Source organism: Schistocerca americana, chromosome 2 (genome assembly GCF_021461395.2).
Source record: "Schistocerca americana isolate TAMUIC-IGC-003095 chromosome 2, iqSchAmer2.1, whole genome shotgun sequence".
Classification (NCBI taxonomy): domain Eukaryota; kingdom Metazoa; phylum Arthropoda; class Insecta; order Orthoptera; family Acrididae; genus Schistocerca; species Schistocerca americana.
The window spans coordinates 572,902,394-572,923,891 of record NC_060120.1 but is presented as its reverse complement, the minus strand read 5'-3'; the positions used below and the strand labels follow the sequence as shown (position 1 = coordinate 572,923,891).

Genomic DNA, 21,498 nt, shown 5'->3' with positions numbered 1-21,498 from the left:
AAGTTTCTATTTAAATGACACAGATATATGCACTGAATGGGAAAACAAGAATCAAACCAGTGATTGAGTGATTACCAGTCTTGAGCTCTACTGATTTTTTCCATCTTTATGTGTTTTATGCTTTACGGAAATGCCTGTAGAACATGATAGTTTGTTAAAAAATTTGGCATCAATAAGGAACTGAAACCAGGCTCACCACATGGCAAGTAAGCGTTCTGCCACAGAGCGATGCTGGCCATTTAAAAATCAGCTGTATTACAAACACTTACAAAGACTTGCAAAGATTATTTTCTTGAGAACTTTCAAGTATTGAGTCTCCATGCTTTGGTAGCTGATATTTGAATTCTGAACTTTATAAACATGATCTCCTTGTAAGACAGGTGTAGCCCCGTTCAAGACTCAAACTATGGTGATATTGTGAATGCTTATCAACTCATAATAATGAATGAAAGCTTTATTGCTAATACAAGATCGGAGAATGAGATGAAGTAAGGAAATAGGAGTAATATGGAACACATAGTGAAGGTAGGGAAAAAGCTTACTGAGGTGTGGTTAGTCTTTGTATTCCACCTATTCCAAACCTACACTAAAATATTTCAGTGTCTTTATCGATTTCTTTTTGTATTTTATAACATTTTTATGGTTCACAACTTAGAATGGACCCTCTTTTCTTCATATATGTGCACAATGTCTTTTTGCTGGATGATTAATAATGGCTGTTTATTTTTGCCACAAAACTTTTACTATTTTGTAAAAAAAGAAACTTGTTATATACGTCAGATTTTCTGGTTTGGATTACTCAAGTTTTAATTTTCAGAAGTCCTTTTCCTCGCCTGAAACACAATGCATGAAAATGTTGAGTTACAAGTTTGTCTTGTACACATATTATGTTTGTGAGTATGGCTTTCTTTATGCATGACAGAAAACGCCCATGAAATGTAGTTTAGTGGAATTGCCAGTGTCTTGAGAGGGGGCTATAAGATGAACATTAATGAAAGCAAAACAACGGTACCATAACGTAATGCACTTCAATTAAAACGGGCAATGTTGAGGGAATTAGGTTAGTAAATGAGACACTAAAAATAGATGAGTTTTGCTATTTATGATGATGGCAGGATTAGAGTGTATAAAATGTAGAGTGGAAATGACAAAAGAAGAAGACAAATTTGTGAATGCCGAATATGAAATTAATTTTTAAGAAGTTTTTTCCGAAGGCATTTGTCTGGAATGTAGCCTTGTACAGGAGGGAAACGTGGGCGATCCGCAGTTTAGACAAGGAGATAACAGGAGCTTTTGAAATATGGTGCTACAGAAGAAAGCCGAAGATCAGAAGGGTGGATCACGTAAGTAGTAATGACGAGGTACTGAACAGAATTGGAAAGAAAAGAAACTTGTGATATAACTTGAGTCAAAGAAGGGATCAGCTGACAGGACATGTACAGCCACCAATTGGTATAAAGACTTCAGGAGCAAGAGTAATAGCAAACAAGAAGTTATAATACACTGTAAACATAGGCATCCGAATTAACAGCTACAAACAGGCTACAATTAGAGATTGTTAACATAAACCATATTATCACACGTATATTTCCTACGATCACCAACAGATGACTGAAAGCCCATACAAGCACATTACAGGAAGACAGAACACTTAAGACCAATAAAGTATTTCTCCACAATTACTGTAATTAACTGACAACACATAATTCACACTTATATTAAGTAATTACTCCTTGTGATAACCAGCCCCAAACAGTATATGTTCTTGTTCACTGTATAGAAGATGAGAGATCAGATCTGGTAATGCTGAAATGTTGACAGAGATCTTGTGATATGATCAACAATGCAGCATGAAGGGCAATCTTAAAACATGCATCTGATGAAGGGGATGTATTGACCAAATTATACTCCCAAAAATGCTAAACTAGTGAAGAACTGTTGAGTTTGGTGGTCACTTACTGTGACAAAGGTGCATTTCTGAGGGAGAAAAGTCATGTGTTGAAATTATATCATGAGCAACACTGTGAAGAAAATAATGTTTATAATGGAATGAGGTCAGCCATGATATAGAGAAGTATAAATGTACTTTTCAAGAAGATATTATTTTTGTGAGTTTGTACTTGCTCATTATTAATATTTGCAGAGGGTTCCAAATGGTGATGGCCAATTGCATGTAGTATGTAGCAGTGACTTAGATACCAAGCTTTTCGTTATTGGGGACAAATACTGTGATGCTGGCCACCACCTTCACTGATCTTGAGGGCTATGCAACTGACAGTACAGGAGAAGTAATTATGTGCAGATTCCTTGTTGATCAACAACTTTTCGTGGACACACTTATCTTGTGAACACGATTCAGTTAAATGTTGGTGTTCATTACAAAGCATCACCAATTTCACAACCAGAGTTCACTGTACAATTTTTTTTTTGTACAGGTATGTGTAAACCGGTTGAGAAATAAATGAATTATTTTTGGATCACTCTCAATAAACATAATTCTGTAACAGAAACATACTGATTATAATTCCTTACTCTATATATTACATGAATATTGGTGAATAAATAAAAATTTGGTTTCTCATTTGTAGGCTATATTGTTATTATTATTATTATTAATCATGTGGCTTTTTGACACATTGAAATAAATAAAGCATAGAATGTAGAGAAAATATATAAAATATTATATATGTATATCTAAAAGCAAAGATTCTGTGACTTACCAAACGAAAGCGTTGGTACGTTGATAGAAACAATAACAAACACAAATACACACACACACAAATTTCAACCTTTCGCAACCCACGGTTGCTTCATCAGGAAAGAGGGATGGAGAGGGAAAGACGAAAGGATGTGGATTTTAAGGGAGAGGGTAAGGAGTCATTCCAATCCCAGGAGCGGAAAGACTTACCTTGGGGGGAAAAAGGGACAGGTATACACGCGCGCGCGCCCGCCCACACACACACACACACACACACACACACACACACACACACACACAGAGAGAGAGAGAGAGAGAGAGAGAGAAAACAATGTGAATAAATAAAGGACTCTGATGATACCGAAGTCGGCCATAGAGGTTTTCTTGTGAATACATAACGATTGTGGCATCTTTGAGTGTTGTGAGCAATTGTAATGATAGCACATCCAGATGTCTCTCTCTGTCAATGCATCAGTTTAAGATCAGTATTAACTGAACAAGAGTGATAGTTATTAATATAAACATAGCCTAATTATGTACATTCCTTGAAATGTCTACAAACCAAAAGTAACACATTCTCGTGCAGTGTCAAATGAACAGTATTGTACAATCTATTCATTAGGAAATTTATTTGGTGAAGGACAGAAAGTGTGGAGGGAGAGAGAGAGAGAGAGAGAGAGAGAGAGAGAGAGAGAGAGAGAGAGAGAGAGAGATAGTTTCGCTTACCAATAATGTTGATGTATTGACAATTAGGCTTTACTGGAATTGTCAGTGTTGGTACTAGTACAGTATCACAGTTCTTTAACTTAGTTAGAAGCTCCCCTCTTGGAATTTGACCTGCAATTGAAATTTTTATGTATAACCCAAATCATGCTGCACTAGCAACTATATTAAAAAAAAGATCAGCTGGTATATATAGATGTGCATCGACAGAGACTGGACAATCATTTACAGCAAGAAGATGAAATGGAGAGCAGGAATGGTTCTTCATAAACAGAGGAAGTAACACGCCCATCAGGTTTAATTTTGCTCCACAATCAAATTTTTTGCTACTATACTAACAAGTTCAACATCTACATCTACATCTACATCCATACTCCGCAAGCCACCTGACGGTGTGTGGCGGAGGGTACCCTGAGTACCTCTATTGGTTCTCCCTTCTATCCAGTCTCGTATTGTTTGTGGAAAGAAGGATTGTCGGTATGCTTCTGTGTGGGCTCTAATCTCTCTGATTTTATCCTCATGGTCTCTTCGCGAGGGAGCAATATACTGCTCGACTCTTCGGTGAAGGTATGTTCTCGAAACTTTAACAAAAGCCCGTATGTAGCAGTGACTTAGATACCAAGCTTTTCGTTATTGGGGACAAATACTGTGATGCTGGCCACCACCTTCACTGATCTTGAGGGCTATGCAACTGGAGTTTATCTATCATCTCCGTAATGCTTTCGCGATTACTAAATGATCCTGTAACGAAGCGCGCTGCTCTCCGTTGGATCTTCTCTATCTCTTCTATCAACCCTATCTGGTACGGATCCCACACTGCTGAGCAGTATTCAAGCAGTGGGCGAACAAGCGTACTGTAACCTACTTCCTTTGTTTTCGGATTGCGTTTCCTTAGTTAATGGAAGTGTGTCAATTTTTTAATTTAACTAATTCTTTACAAGTATTTGTATACAGCGTGTTATCATTCTAATTGTTTTTTCACTGCAGACAAAGACAGATATTACTAATACTATTTTCTTCTCGCAATGTGATGCCTACAATACAGACATTCAGCATTTAATTAATCTACTATTGTACTGTCTTGTGAAGTATGATTTAATGGACAGGCACACAAAAGATGTTGGGCACTGAAGTTTCACAAGACTATCATTTGTTAAAGAGCCAGATAAAAAGCAGTCAACATGAGTGCAAATACGAGCTTCTTATATTGAGGACACTTTCTTTCAGACTTAAAAAATTGTGCAAAAATGCAGATGAAATAAATAATGTGAAGAACAAATGCTACAGATTTCCTGTAGAACATAAACGGAGTGGAGAAATACGGTAACTCTATTTCACTCCCACGTTATTTCCTATCTTACACTTGCCTATGTATAAATATTCATTTCCTTCTAGTTTCAAACCATGGGCCATGCACACTATTCACCTTGATCTTTCACAGGTATGTTGTATCTTTAGTTTTATTCCTTATGCTCAAAAAATGATTATTACTTGTAGTTTTTACAATTAGGTCTTCATCACTTCAGCATTGGAATCAACAATATCCTCAATTCATATATATCTAAACCACCTGTTCTGAAAGTACAAACAGATATTAAGTAAAATCATCATACTTGCATATGACTTTTTAGGTTCTGTGCTTGAATCTGTAAAAATGGAATCCTTACAGGATCACTTTGTGTCTGTCTGTCCAAGGACCCTTTCTTGCAGGAATGGGTAGATGTAACATGTTCAAATTTATGTCACGTATGTCTGTGGTCCCTTGACAGTATAAAATACAGCTTAAAATAGCTTTTAAGTCAATTAAATCAAAAGATATGGCCATTTTTGTCTCATATTTTGATACTAAAAAACTTGCTCATCGAAAACTATAGGGCACTTCTTGTTGACTTAGAATCACAAAATTTGGCAAGAAGGAGGGTTTTGCAGTAAAGTACAGGAAAAAAACCAAAACTAAGAAAACTGTAATAATATAACACAAAAAATATTTTTAACAATGGAAATAATCAATTTTTGACAATATAATGTAATTGGATAGACAAAAAAATATACTCAACAAGCAGCAGCTGGAGAATATACATACATACAAAAAATGTTTTACTTACGCAAGCTATCAGAGCCAGTGCCTCCTCCTTCCAGCAGAATGGTTGCAGGGGAAAGAATAGGGGTGAAGGAAAAGGAGGTTTACTGGAGAGGATGAGAAGGAAACACTGATTGTTGGGGACTGCACCAGATGAGGTTTGAAAACCTGAGAGCTTAAAGGTGGAAGACAGAAATTACTGCTAAAACATGAATGAGTTAATAAGAGTGAAAAGCTAAGTACATTGCATGTGCTAGATGTGGGAAGGAGATGGCAAAAAATAGACAGTTCAGAAAATGAAAGATGTAAAAAGCTAAAATGGAGTGAAGAAAGGAGTAGTTACTCTGAAGAATGTTGAGATGGAAGGAATTAATTTAAATTGAAGGCAGGTGGGTGGGTGAAGAGAATCAAGGACATGTTGCAGTGCTAGTTCCCGTCACCGAGTTCTGAGAAACTGGTGTCTGGGGGAAGAATCCAGATGGTATGTGTGGTGAAACAGGCATCAATGTTATGACTCATGTTGTATAGCATGCTCTGCAACAGGATATTGCATGTTGTTGGTATACACTCTGACTGTGCCCATACATCCTAACTGATAACTTGGTGGTAGTCCTGCTGATGTAAAAAGCCGAACAGGGTTTATATAACAGCTGATATATGACATGTCTCATTTTACAGGTGGCTCTCCATTTGATAGTATATGTTTTGTCAGTTACAGGGCTGGTATAGGTGATATAGGCAGGAGGGTGCATAGGGTAAGTCTTGCAATGGGGATGGTCGCAAGAGCCATAAGGGTAGGGAGATGGGTGCAGAAGGAGCATAGAGTCTGACAAGGATATTGTGGAGATTGGGAGGGTGATGAAAAGCTGTTCTAGGTGTGGTGGGCAAAATGTCAGACATAATGGATCTAATTCCAGAACATGATATTAAGAAGTCATTGTGTTGTTGAAGTAGCTGATTAACACCTTCAAGGTCAGGATAATACTGAGTGGCAAGTGATGTGCTCTGAAGCTGTTTTTTGGAGGGATCAGCGGTAACAGGATTGGATGTGATAGGCTGGAAAATCTGCTTTTAAACTAGGTTGGTAGGGTAGTTACATCCAGTGAAGGCTGAGGTGGGATAACTTGTTAAACTTCCTGGGCTCTCTGAATACCTTCTCCAAATTAAAGTTCACATGATCCTATTCCAGATCCCATGCCACCTTCCACGATGTTGATCTCACCCTCACTGTATACCAGCTACACTTTTCTGTCCACATTAAATCTACTAACAGCCAACAGTACTTGCATTTTGACTGTTGCCATCCTTTCCATGTCAAACGTTCCCTCTCATACAGCCTTGGCATTCAAGGGAAACGTATTTCTTCAGATGCAGGCTCTTTACAGCAGCACACTACCATCCTCTCCTCAGCCTTCAATGGACACAATTAGCTCACCAGATGTATTGAACCATATTATTTTTTCATTCTTTTCTTTTCTTATACATACAAGCTATATGTAAACTGAATGAGTTATAGACACCGCCAAAGGTAAATTAATGAGTTGTTTTATGGCAAGGATAATGTTTTGATACATCGTTAAATATCTGTATGAAACCATGTAAGAAATACTCTCTTCAATTTATTGATTCCTATATCTACACCCTTTTTTTTTCGAGAAGTGGTAGCATACAGATGTATGCTTGGATCCGTCATACCACCACTGTTAAAAATGGGTTTTTAACTGTTCATTAAAAATATTATATAAAGTTATTAGAAAAGGAATATTTATTTGCACCATTATATGGTCAACACCTATCTGTTCATCATTTCACTCGCCACTGAAATCCTGCATCAAGAGGTTCAGTGCAGACAATAATAATTTAAGCAGTATCTTTAGGAGCGTTCCTGCACTGACATTGTCATAATCAAGACTAAACACAATGGAATTAATGTGAAGATCGACAATTTCAATGGTTGTTCAAAAGCTGATTTCCTGCACCATCATATCCAATCCTGGTACTGCTGATCCCTCCAAAAAACAATTTCAGAGCACACCACACCACTTGTCACTCAGTATCATCACGACCTTGAATGTGTGAATCAGCCACTTCGACAAGGCCGTGGCTTCCTAACATTACACCCTGAAATGAGATACATTCTGTCTGAGAGATTTTGCCCACCACACCTAGAACAGCTTTTCGTCGCCCTCCCAATCTCCACAATATCGTTGTCAGACTCTGTGCTCCTTCTGCACCCACCTCCCTACCCTAGTGACCATTCCTGATGGCTCCTACCCTAGTGACCATTCCTGCTGCAAGACTTGTCCTATGTACCCTCCTACCACCGCCTACACCAGCCTTGTAACTGGCAAAACATATACTATCAAATGGAAATCCACCTGTGAAACCACACATGCCGTACAACAGCTGTTATGTAAACACCATTCAGTCTTTTAAATCAGCATGACTACCACCAAGTTATCAGTTAGGATGAATGGGCAGAGGAAGACGGTGCATACTGGCAACACACAATATCCTGTTGCAGAGCAGGCTATACAACATGACAGTCGGGACTTGGTCTTGTTTGACCACATGCGCCATCTGGATTCTTTCCCCAGATAGCAGTTTCTCAGAACTCCACACGTGGGAACTAGTGCTAACAGGTTGGCGTATCAGGTTCAAATCTATAATCCCTTGGTGGTATAAGACATTTAAGCTTATAAGTCAATTCAATCAAAAGATTCAAACATTTATGTCACATACTTTGAACTTCCAAATCCACTCATAAACACGTATAGGGTACTTCCCATTGACCTGGAATCATGAAACTCAGCAAGATGCAAGGTTTCATGGTACAGGTAAAGGGAAAAATCTAACATGAACAAATACTTTTTGTTATTTTTTCCCATCTGTCTGTCTGTCTGTCTGTTAAGACCCCTTTTCAACATGAACAGATTGTTGTATCAAATTCAAATTTATGTTGCTTACTAGGGTCTATGATCCCATGGCAGAGTAAAAAATTTAAGCTTCTACGTTGTTGTAACCAACAGATTTGGCCATTTATGTCACATATTGTGATACTCACAAGCTTACTAATCAAAACCTATAGGGTACTTCCTGTTGACGTAGAATTATGAAATTTGGCAAGAGGCAATGTTTCACAGCTCAATTAAAATAAAAAAATCTGACAATTGTTGAACTGTAAACAGAAATATCTTTTTGCTATTAGAACACACATTGCCTTCATCATCCGTCAAAAGCATAATAGATAAACATTACTGCATGCAAACATTCAAAATAAGGTAGGCCTAAATAAAAAATATTTTATTAAATGCTCTATAGTGAAAGGCAATCAATTCTGGGGCCTATGTAATGCCCAAAATTGTTGCAGTCAGTTTTACAAATAGAAAGAAATTGGTATGGGCTGTGCAGTAGATGTGGGAGTGTGTAGATTTGGACTCCCTCAGCAAATGGTTGTTGTTTTGGCAACAGTAACAGCATATGCATTAGCATGGTGGAACAATTTTCAATGCTTGCACATCTTTGGCTGTTTAGCTAGAATTCTTTTGAAAATATTAAGGGAACAGTCTTCTTCTATGATAGTTTGTGCTTATTATTGTGCTAATTGCAACAAAAACACGAACACCAACCTCTTGTTCACATTGTTTCACCTCTTCACTGCTGTTGCACAGGTATTACTGAGGAGTATGTGGACCCATGACTTGTATACTGTCTTTGGATCATACCTGAACAGACGGATATTTTTTACGAGCTAAGGAGTAGAATACTTGCACACTGAAACGTATCAAGTATCCAGTGATGGACAAACTATCAAAGATCCTACTCCTATCGGGAAACATGTTGTGGTGTCCACTGATTGGATAATTTTCGGCCGCAGAAAAGATTCTTTAACAAAACTGTAGAGATTTCCACTGATCTAATGCCAAGAACTACACTGAATGTGTAGAAATGGACAAAGTAAATCCTCTTCAACCATTCTTCGAACACTAACTGTGTTTCACATGATGCTGGAAGTTGCTGAAACTTCCATAAATATTCATCTTTAAGACAATTTGTTTTATGTCGGAATTCATGCAGTTGGTGAAAGATAAAGACCATGCAAAGAAAATATTATTCAAATTTTAAATGGAATCTTGAAGGCGTACTTAAATGTTGAAAACTATTACATGGATATACTCTCATTTCAGTTACCTGGCTGACAAAGCAGGACGTGAAAATTTAAACAATAGATTGTAATAGATGGTGAAACTAAATATGTGTCTGGAACGCATGCAATGAACAAATTCCAGTCATTCTGAGAACTTTCCAGCTAGTCCTGATAAGTAGATTTAATTTATTTTGAAAGGAAAGGGCTACTAAATACTGACTCTTCAACTTCAGGTACATTACTCAGCTGAGTTCCGGTAAGATGAATGTAGACAGTACGTATAAACCTGTTAAATACATACATTATTTGAAGTGGCTGTTTTAATTTGCAAAAACACTGAACAACTTATGGATAATCCTACTTTCACATGCTTGTTGACTTACCGTGTTCTGGGAAGAGATCAAGTCATTGTTGTGTAGACCATTAAAATGTGCGTGGTAAGTAATAAGATTACTATGACAAGCTCTGGTCTAATTAAAAACCATCAAAATACACTGAGACCAACAATAGTGAAATAGTGTAAAGATGACACGCTGAGTTGTAGGCAGGCACAACAAAAAGACTGTTGCATACTACACTTCTGACCAAAGTCTTCTTCAGAAAAGAAAGAAAAACAACACACATATTCACACAAGCATGCACACATGATCACTATCTTCAGCTGCTCTAGCCAGACGGCAACTGTTGCATTGATAACATCAATCAGGGGTGGGGCAGGAAAGTGGGAGGGATAGCAGTGTGTGTGTGTGTGTGTGTGTGTGTGTGTGTGTTGTGAGAGAGAGAGAGGGAGAGAGGGAGGGAGAGAGAGAGAGGGAGAGAGAGAGAGAGAGAGAGAGAGAGAGAGAGGGGGAGAGAGAGGGGGAGAGGGAGAGGGAGAGGGAGAGGGAGAGGGAGAGGGGGGGGGGAAGAAGAACCCTGTCTGTTTGTGTAGGGACAGTGGTAAAAGACAATAGGACAAGGCTGCCCGCGGGCAGTGTTGTGAGGCTGGTAGGGAGGAGGGGTGGGGGGGGGGGGGGGGGGGGGAGAGATAGGAAACGAGAGGCGCAGAGGGGGGAAAATACTGGTGGAAGTGTTAGCAGAGAATGAGCACAGTGAGGGTGGGGCATGTGATGTGAATTAGGAGGAGGTTATAGGACAGGGGGCAGATACTGTTGTGTGGAAATTGTGGGGCCAGTACATTTTGTAGGTTAAGGCCAAGATCATTTTTGGAGTGGAGAATATGTTGTAAGGATAATTCCCACCTGCGAAGTTCAGAAAAGTTGGTGGTGGAGGGGAGACTCCAGATGGCCATTGTTGTGAAGCAGCCACTGAAACTGAGCATATTGTGTTCAACTGCATTTTGTGCCACAGGGTGATCAACTTTGTTCTCGACAACAGTTTGGCTGGTGGACAGCTGTTTGGGAGTCGTGTCAACATAAAAAGACTGTGGAATGTTTTCAGCAGAGCAGGTATGTGGTATGGCTGCTTTCACAGGTTGCCACGGCTCTTTTTTGGTTTTAGGGCGCAAAACTGCTATGGTCATTAGCGCCCAGTCTGTGAGTTAGGAAAGGTAAAAAACGAAACTGTAAACCAGCAGCAAAGGGAACGAAACTCAAAAAATTGGAGAAACTAAAAGCAGAAGGAAAGCTTAAAAAACCACTACCGAAAGGGGTTGACTGTCACCAAAAAGAGTTTCAAATGACTGACTTCATCTCACTGGCACTAATAATCTCGAGAACGCAATCGGCTGAGCGCGTGTCATCTGCTAAAATGGACGATATATCAGGAGACAGCTGTAGACGGGCGCGTAACGGAGTAAAATAGGAGCACTCAAGTAAAAAGTGTCTTACCGTCCACAGCTGAGAGCAGTGGGGACAGAGTGGGGGAGGATCTCGCTTAAAAGATGTCGATGGCTAAAAAGACAGTGCCCTATCCGGAGTCTAGTTAAAATTACCTCCTCCTGGTGCCGCGTTCGGGAGGAAGAGGTCCAAGCACAGGGAAGAGCTTTCACGTCCCGCAATTTATTATGGGGAAGTGTCGACCAATGTGCGTGCCATAAAAGAACAACACGACGACATAAAACACTCTGTACATCGGCAAAGGGAATCGTGCGAATAGCTGGCCGAAGAAGAGAGACTAAAGCCCTGGCCGCTATATCGGCCGTCTCATTTCCACAGATACCAACATGTCCTGGGATCCAGAGGAACGCCACTGAGACGCCCCCCAAGTGGAGCAAGTGTAGGCAGTCCCGAATCCGGTGGACCAGAGGGTGGACAAGGTAGAGAGCCTGGAGACTGAGGAGAGAGCTGAGAGAATCTGAACAGATAACATACTGTATCCGCTGATGACGACGGATGTATTGGACAGCCTGGAGAACAGCGTAAAGCTCCGCAGTATAAACCGAACACTGGTCGGGAAGCCGAAATCGATTTGGGGTGTCGCCAACAATATAGGCACTCCCTACACCAAACGATGTTTTTGAACCATCAGTGTAAATAAATGTGGCTTCCTTCATTTGTGCACATAGAGCAGAAAATGCCCGATGATAAACAAGTGAAGGGGTACCATCCTTGGGAAACTGACAAAGGTCACAGAGCAGGCAGGTCCGGGGACGGAGCCAAGGCGGTGCTGTACCGCAAGTTGTCAAGAAAGTTTTAGGAAAGCGGAAGGAAAAAGAATGGAGCAGTTGACGGAAGTGGACTCCCGGTGGTAGTAGGGAGGAAGGGCGGCCTGCATACCCTAAATCCAAGGAGGTGTCGAAAAAAATGTCATGGGCCGGATTAGCAGGCATGGAAGACAAATGGCTAGCATAACGACTCAGAAGGGCAGCTCGCCGATTGGACAGCGGAGGTTCAGCAGTCTCAGCATAAAGGTTTTCCACAGGGCTGATGTAAAAAGCTCCAGACACTAAACGTAATCCATGTTGGTGGATAGAGTCGAGACACCGAAGAATAGACGACCGAGCAGAGGAGTAAACCATGCTTCCATAGTCCAATTTTGAGCGCACTAAGACGCGATAGAGGCGGAGAAGGACCACTCGGTCCGCTCCCCAGGAGGTACCATTCAGGATACGGAGGGTGTTGAGGGATCGCAGACAGCGAGCCGAAAGATAGGAAACGTGGGAGGACCAGCACAGTTTTCTGTCAAACATAAGACCCAAGAATTTAGCGACGTCCGAAAATGGAAGGTTGACAGGTCCTAGATGTAAGGAGGGTGGAAGAAACTCCGTACGACGCCAAAAATTAACACAAACGGTCTTTCTGGGAGAAAAGCGGAAGCCTGTTTCGATGCTCCAAGAGTGGAGGGGATCAAGACAGCCTTGAAGACGTCGTTGAAGAAGGCTGGTCTGTTGAGAGCTGTAGTAGATCGCAAAATCATCCACAAAGAGGGAGCCCGAGACATCAGGAAGGAGACAATCCATAATCGGATTTATGGCAATGGCAAACAGTACAACACTTAGCACAGAGCCCTGGGGTACCCCGTTTTCTTGGGAGAAAGTACGGGAGAGAGTAGTGTTCACCCGCATTTTAAATGTGCGCTCTGCCATAAATTCGCGAAGAAAAAGGGGCAACCGACCGCGAAAGCCCCAAGAGAACAGTGTGCGGAGGATACCTGTCCTCCAACAGGTATCGTATGCTCTCTCCAGATCAAAAAATATTGCTACTGTTTGGCGTTTCCGGAGAAAATTGTTCATGATATAAGTGGAGAGAGCAACAAGATGGTCAACTGCAGAACGATGCTTTCGGAAACCGCATTGAGCAGGTGTTAAAAGACTGCGGGACTCCAGCCACCAAGCTAAACGGCAATTCACCATACGCTCCAAAACCTTACATACACTACTTGTGAGAGAAATGGGGCGATAGCTAGAGGGGAGATGTTTGTCCTTTCCAGGTTTCGGAACAGGAATGACGATAGCTTCCCGCCATCGTCTGGGAAAAGTACTGTCGGTCCAAATTCGATTATAAAGGCGAAGGAGGTAACACAGACTATGGTATGATAAATGCAGCAACATTTGGATGTGGATACCATCCGGTCCTGGGGCGGAGGAGCGAGAAGAAGAGAGTGCATGTTGGAGTTCCCGCATGGAGAAAACAGTATTGTAGCTTTCGCGATTTTGAGAGGAGAAAGCAAGAGGTCGCAATTCCGCTGCACGTTTCTTCGGGAGAAACGCTGGCGGGTAATTTTAAGAGCTCGAAATCTCAGCAAAGTGTTGACCCAATGAGTTAGAAATTGCGACGGGGACCACTAATGTATCATGCGCAACAGTGAGCCCAGAGACCGAGGAGAAACTAGGCGCGCCTGATAACCGTCGAATCCAACTCCAAACTTCCGAGGAGGGAGTGAAGGTGTTAAATGAGCTAGTAAAGAAGTCCCAGCTTGCCTTCTTGCTATCGCGGATGACGCGACGGCACCGCGAACGGAACTGCTTATAGCGGATACAGTTGGCCAAAGTAGGATGGTGTCTGAAAACGCGAAGAGCACGTCGCCGCTCACGTATTGCGTCACGGCATGCCTCGTTCCACCAAGGAACTGGGGGGCGCCGGGGCATTTCGGAGTTGCGAGGTATTGAACGTTCCGCAGCTGTAAGAATAACGTCTGTAATATGAGTGACCTCATCATCGACGCTAGGAAAGTGACGGTCATCGAATGTCGCTAGAGACGAAAAAAGTGTCCAATTGGCTTGGGCAAACTTCCAGCATCTCAGGCGCATATATGGCAGTTGTGGCTGCAATCGAAGCACACATGGAAAGTGGTCAATCGAGTGTGTATCAGCAAGGGCGAACCATTCGAAGCGCCAAGCTAGCGGAACAGTACCGACCGAAAGGTCCAAATGAGAGAAATTTGTTGTGGAGGCAGACAAAAATGTAGGGTCCCCAGTGTTGAGGCAAACAAGATCCGCTTGGTGGAAGACGTCTAGCAATAGTTAGCCACATGGACAAGGATGTGGAGATCCCCAAAGCGGGTGTTGGGCATCGAAGTCCCCAACCAGCAAATAGGGGGAAGGAAGCTGACCAAGAAGATGAAGGAGATCAGGTCGTGCCATTGATGTGGACGATGGAATGCATACAGTACAAAGAGAGAAGGTGTATCCAGAAAGGGAAAGGCGGACAGCGACAGCTTGGAAGGAAGTGTTTAAGGGGATTGGGTGATAATGGAGAGTATCATGGAGAAGAATCATGAGTCCTCCATGTGCTGAAGTGCCTTCAACAGAGGGAAGATCAAATCGGACTGACTGAAAATGGGGGAAAACAAAGCAGTCGTGGGGACGCAGCTTTGTTTCCTGAAGACAGAAGATGACCGGCGAGTAGGATCGTAAGGTGATCGTCAATTCATCCCGATTGGCTCGAATGCTGCGGATATTCCAATGGATGATGGACATAGGGTGGACAGAATATGGAAGAATGTGACCAAAGTTGCCGTCAACTCAACGACTGGTGACCGACAGCATGGAACCGCACTCAGCCGAAGGCAGAAGATCCTGATCCATAGGTTGTTCAGGAGCAGCTCCTGCCACCAGCGATCGGCCGGTTGATCGGCCGCCAGCAGTGCACCTCGGCGACACAGAAGACGGCCGAGGGCGGTTACCGCCAGGTTGTGCTGTAGATGAGACATGCTGTGGCGGAGAAGGAGAAGAACTGGGTTTCTTATTAGCCTTCTTGGAAACATGATGTTTAGATGAAGGAGGAACCGATGGTTGTGAAGTTGGGGCACGTAAAAAATCTTCACGAGTATGCTCTTTTTTGGAAGTCCGGGTGTCTGACTTTCGGGATCGAGGTTTAGCAGAACCCGATGAAGGATGAGCCATAGAGTGAGCAGGCGAAAGTGGGGAGGTTGAACGGGCGATCTTTGCGCTGGCCGATCTGACGACCGTGTCACTAAAGGTGAGATCACAAGTCTGCGTGGCCGCCTCCTTTGTTGGCCGAGGAGAGGCAAGGACAGTGCTGTATTTTCCTGTCTGAGGCACAGTGGGCTTTCGACTGGCGAATAATTTTCGAGCAACAAAGGTCGACACCTTTTCCTTCACTCTGATTTCCTGAATGAGCTATTCGTCTTTAAAAATGGGGCAATCTCGAGAGGAAGCAGCGTGGTCACCCACAAAGTTGATGCAACGAGGGGATGGAGGTGGACAAGCACCCTCATGGGCATCCTTGCCACAAGCAACACATTTGGCCGGGTTGGAACAGGACTGGCTGGTATGATTGAACCGCTGACACCGATAGCAACGCGTAGGGTTTGGGACGTAGGGACAAACGGAAATTATCTCATAGCCCACTTTTATGTTTGATGGGAGTTGAACTCTGTCAAATGTCAAGAAGACAGTACAGGTTGGAACGATGTTCGTGTCAACACTTTTCATGACTCTATGAACAGCCGTTATGCCCTGGGCAGACAGGTAGTGTTGAATTTCCTCGTTGGACAATCCGTCGAGGGAGCGTGTATAAACGACTCCACGTGAGGAATTTAAAGTGTTGTGCGCTTCCACCTGGACAGGGAAGGTGTGGAGCAGTGAAGTACGCAGCAATTTTTGTGCCTGGAGGGCACTGACTGTTTCTAACAACAAGGTGCCGTTCCGTAATCTGGAACAAGACTTTACAGGAGCTGCAATTGTGTCGACACCTCTCTGAATAATGAAAGGGTTGACCGTGGAGAAGTCGTCACCTTCGTCAGACCGAGAAACAACAAGGAACTGTGGCAACGATGGAAGAACTGTCTGTGGCTGAGACTCAGTGAACTTACGCTTGTGAGCAGACATAGTGGAAGAAGAGGAAACCATTGCGGAAGAATCCCCCATGATTACCGGCGTCTCCGATGGCGCACTCCTCCCTTGTGGGGGGCCTCTCTGAGGGCACTCCCGCCTTAGGTGATTGTTCACACCTCAGGTTACACCTCCCGAGAAACGGACGGAGGGACCAATCAGCACTTTCGGGAGTTATCAGCTCGGGTAATCACCCCTCCCTGGGCCTGGCCGTTACCAGGGGGTACGTACGTGTCCTACCTGTCTACCCGGGGCAAAGAATCACGCGTTACCCCGTCACTGGCTACGCATGAAAATGCGTGGGTCAGCCTTCAGACACGCACAGGGAGGAAAAAAGAGAAAGGGAAAAACAAAGAAAGGGAAAGGAAAGAATAGAGGTCTCAAACGCCGCAGTGGAGAAAAGGATAAAGAGAAAAGGTAAGGAAAAGAGAAGGACAAAGGAAGGATGAAGACTTGCAAGCAGAGAAAGCAAAGAATGTGTTACATTTTCGAGTGTCCGTCTCCGGACGTAGGCACAAAACATACTCCCAGAGAGGGAGAAAGTGAAGGAAAGAGCCGGTGGTGAGGGGAGGGGGGGGGGGGGGGGGGGGCGAAGACGGGGGATAGGGAGGGATGCGGAAAAGGAAGGTATGCAGCCCGGAAAGGAAGGAGGGCCACATTAGCTTGCGGTCCCGTGCCCGCTATGCACGTATCTACAAAAGAGTAGTGGACCCCCTGGGGGGTGCCAGGGCTCTGAGAGCGTAGGATAAGCCTGCAGCAGGACTGGAATAGGAAGTGCTGAGTGGGTGGATTGGGTAAATCTTGCACCCAGATGTACCACAGAGGTAGGATCCCTGCTGCAAGGTGGTGGGATGGGAGTGGCATAGGGATGGACTAAGATGTTGTGAAGGTTGGGTGGGAGATGGAACAGCAGTTTAGGAAGGGAGGAAAGGATCTTGGGTACAATGTCCTTCATTTCAGGGCATGATAATAGATAATCAAAGCCCTGATGAAAGATGTGGTTCAGTTGTTCCAGTCTGTGGTGGTACTGGATAATGAAGGGGGTGCACCTTTATAGCTGGTTCTTGGGGGTGGTTGGAGGACTGGGTGTGTGGCAATATCTGTTTCAGACTATGTCTGGGGGCTGTGCCTGTCTGTGAAAGCCTTTGAGAGATCTTCAACATACAGGACAAGGGCATTATAGTGACTGCAGATATACTGTCCCTGGGTGGTGAGGCTGTATGGGATGGATTTTCTGGTGTGGAAGGAATGACAGCTGTTAAAATGCGGGTACTGTTGGTGAGTGTAATGTGGATGGAGCGATTGGAGAGGTGGTGGTCAGCATCAAGGAAGGTAGCACGCTGGGTTGAGAAGGACAAGGTGTAGCAGATGGGAGAGAAGGGGTTGAAGTTGTGAAGGAATAAGGATAGGGAGTCTTGGCTCTGAGTCCAGATCTTTAAGATATCATCAACAAACCTGAACCAGTGCTGGGGTTTGGGAGGCTAGGAATGTTTCCTCTGCACAGCCCATAAACCGCTTGGCTTAGGAGAGTGCCATGCATGTGCCCATGGCTGTGCAGGGACTTGTTTGAATACCTTCCCTTCAAAGGGAACCAAACAGTTTCTGCACCCTCTGTGCTGTAGCCTTCTCCCAATTCACATCACATGCCCCACAATCATTGTGCTCACTCTCTGCCAATGCATCCACCAGTTATACCCCTCTCTGCTCCTCTCCTTGTCCGCTCACCTCCCCCTCCCCCTTACCCCAAAAGCACTCGACAGCCTTGTCCTGCCACATTCTCCAGTAGTCCCTGCAGCCTGCAGCATGCTCAACCAAGCAGCGCCCCCCCCCCCCCCCCCCCCCCACTTCCCGATCCCACTCCCAACGCAACAGTTAAAATCTGGCTGGGGCAGCTGGAGATAGCAGTCATGTGTGCGTGAGGTGTAAATGTGTGTTTTTCCTTCTTTTCTGAGGAAGGCTTTGGCTGGAGGATAGCGTGCAACAGTCTTTTCACTGTGTCGGTGTGCAACTCTATGTGTCATCTTTATGGTAAGTAGCAACCTATCCTTTTCATAATTGTTGATGTTACAACCTGGACTTTCCATTGTTTGAGACCAGGTGTGATCTCAGTCACGACATTTTACACTCTGTTTTTGCCATCTTATGTTTTACTGATAATCAGAGGTACCAATGACATTAATGACATTAGATGCTAGCATACTAACCAACAACTCAAAGCCATCCATTACTTCTAAATCTACATATATACCCTACAAACCACTGCGAAGTGCATGGCAAAGGGTAATTAGCGTTCTAGCACACACTAGGCTTTTCCCCCATTCCTATTGCATATAAGCTGTCAGAAACAGCAAAGGACCTGGAAGAGCAGTTGAAAGGAATGGACGGTGTCTTGAAAGGAGGATATAAGATGAACATCAACAAAAGCGAAATGAAGATAATGGAATGTAACCAAATTAAATCAGGTGATGCTGAGGGAATTAGATCAGGAAATGAGACACTTAAAGTAGTAGATGAGTTTCGCTATTTGGGGAGCAAAGTAACTGATGATGGTTGTAGTAGAGAAGATATAAAATGTAGACTGGCTATGGCAAGGGAAGCAATTCTGAAGAATAGAAATTTATTAACATCAAGTGTAGATTTAAGTGTCAGGAAGTCCTTCATGAAAGTCCTTGTCTGGAGTGTAGACATGTATGGCAGTGAAACATGGATGATAAATAGTTTAGAAAGGAAGAGAATAGAAGCTTTTGAAATGTGGTGCTACAGAAGAATGCTAAAGGTATGATGGGTAGATCACGTACCTAACGAGTAGGTAGTGAATAGAATTGGGGAGAAGAGAAATTTGTGGCACAATTTGACTAGAAGAAGGGATCGGTTCGTAAGACATGTTCTGAGGCATCAAGGGATCACCAATTTAGTATTGGAGGGCAACATGGAGGCTTAAAATTGCAGAGGGAGACCAAGACATGAATACACTAAGCAGATTCAGAAGGATGTAGGTTGCAGTAGGTATTGGGAGATGAAGAAGCTTGCACAGGATGGAGTAGCATCAAACCAGTCTCCGGACTGAAGAAGACGACGACAACAACAACAACAACAACAACAACAACATCAACAACAACATCATAAGCATAAGAAATATGACTGTTTAAAAGCCACTGTGTGTGCTGTAATTAGCTTAATCTTATGATCACAATCGCTACAGGAGGTGCAAGTACATTTCTAGATTCTGCATTTAACATTGGTCCTTGAAACTGTGTAACTAGACTTTTGTAGGGTAACTGTCACGTATCTCCAAGCTTCTGGCAGTTCAGCTTTATTAGTGCTTTCATCTCACTCTCCAGCAGTCTAATTAAGATGAGACTATTTGTGCTGACCCTGTTTGTATACGTTCTATATCCCCTGCTAGTCCCATTTTGTGTGGTTCACACACACTTAATTAACATTTGATGAGGTGTAACGCAAGTGTTTTCTAAGCAGTCTTATTTTTAGGGTGCCTGCAATTTCCAGCATCCTGTCAATGAACTGACAAGCGTCCACTGAAGAAGATGCAACAAATTGATTAAAGAAACTGAATACACTATGCTTGTTCATCCTTTGCTGGTGCATTACTGTGCTGTATGGGATCCTTATAAGACAGGACTGACAGAGGACACAGAAGATGTCCAAAAAAGGACAAATCATTTGTACTACCATGAGACAGTGCAGAGAGTGCTATGGATATGATATGTGAGTTGTGGCAGCAATCATTTTAAAATATCATTTTTCATTAAGGCAAGATCTTTTCATTAAATTTCAGTCATCAACTTTCTTCTCCGAATGTGAAACCTTAGTTAAATGTGAATTTGAAGGTAGTCATGTAAATGTAAATGTACAGACAATAAGTCTATTGCATCCAGATTTTTACTCATCTGTCTTGAATTTTTGTGTTGTTTTTTGAAAATGTCCTGAATCTGATTAAAATTAATATGGGAACCTATGCTACAAATCAACTAAGAGAACTGTGTGAAAAAAAGAGGTGAAGATAATTTTCCCAGTTTTATACAGAAATTATTACAAATAATTAGAAACAATGAAGAAATAATTGTTTCTTACCAGTTTTACTGTTGTCTTTTGGGCTGTAATATGCAAGGCTAATCAGTGCTGCTGCTACTTTTTCCATTTGTTGAAGTAGAGGTGCAATATTATCAGAACTTTTTTTCAGCCTCTCCACCAACTGTTGTGCACCAATAACACGGGGCTGAAAGAGAAAACAGAAACTGAAACAAATAACTTGGTTGAATGACTTGAAGACGTTATTACAGTCCAACAACTGGCACCAAAATTTTGATGATTCAGTCCAAACAAAATTTTTCAAGAACACAAAAATATGTTGGACTACAAAGTCAAAAAATTGTGAGGATGCTATTACTGTTTATTGCAGCTGAGCACTGTACTGATTAAGTTGTTTTACTTTCTGGTATTATATGCCATTGTACATTTTCCTTCTGATATCTAATAAGTGAAAGTGGTGTAGTGAAATTTCTAAACTGTGAGATACATATAGGTGTTTATATACTGATGGAGACACTTTTTAGATAGGGGCAACTGTGAGCTTTCTTCTTAAAAAGACTACATGCTAAGGAGGCAACTGTGTGGTACGTAATTAAGCGATATGCAGCAGTGACATAACATGAACCAATTCACATGCTATGGCATCATTATCCATGAAAGCATAATAAGCCTTATGTTGAAAGGAGATGATGGGAGACTGGATTCATTGCCCAATAAAATATTAATTATTTGGGGTTCTCCCTTATTTTATCAACTATTACAGACAGTCAAAAGAACAAAAATCATGTACTTAGTAGCATCACTGAACCTTTGAAACTAAATAACATAGTTATCCCTCGTGATGACATCCAATTTGTGTGAAATTGGTGGACCTTAGGAGAACTTTAAATGCTCTTTGTGTTTCTGTATTCAGAATTTTAGCTACAAACATTGGCACTGTTGCAAGGCTGGTCACAAACTATGCAACTCAGCAACAACGAATGGTCAAAGAAAGCCATGTTGAGGAACAGAGACTACTCAAAAATACCACAAAAGGCTAAATTACAACTGGAATTGGGTAAAAA

At 42.5% G+C, this 21,498-nt stretch overlaps 1 protein-coding gene across 1 annotated transcript in view; it reads right to left on the bottom strand.

Moving 5' to 3' along the window:
• The window catches only part of LOC124591556 (serine-protein kinase ATM-like), a 456,741-nt gene that overhangs the window by 67,178 nt on the left and 368,065 nt on the right, over positions 1 to 21,498 (bottom strand). Inside the window, exons 37-38 of the mRNA XM_047131742.1 lie at positions 20,477 to 20,621; positions 3,425 to 3,535 (exon numbers count right to left, since the gene is read on the bottom strand). Coding sequence (XP_046987698.1) covers positions 3,425 to 3,535; positions 20,477 to 20,621 — 256 coding nt within the window. The remainder of the gene's footprint in view (positions 1 to 3,424; positions 3,536 to 20,476; positions 20,622 to 21,498) is intronic.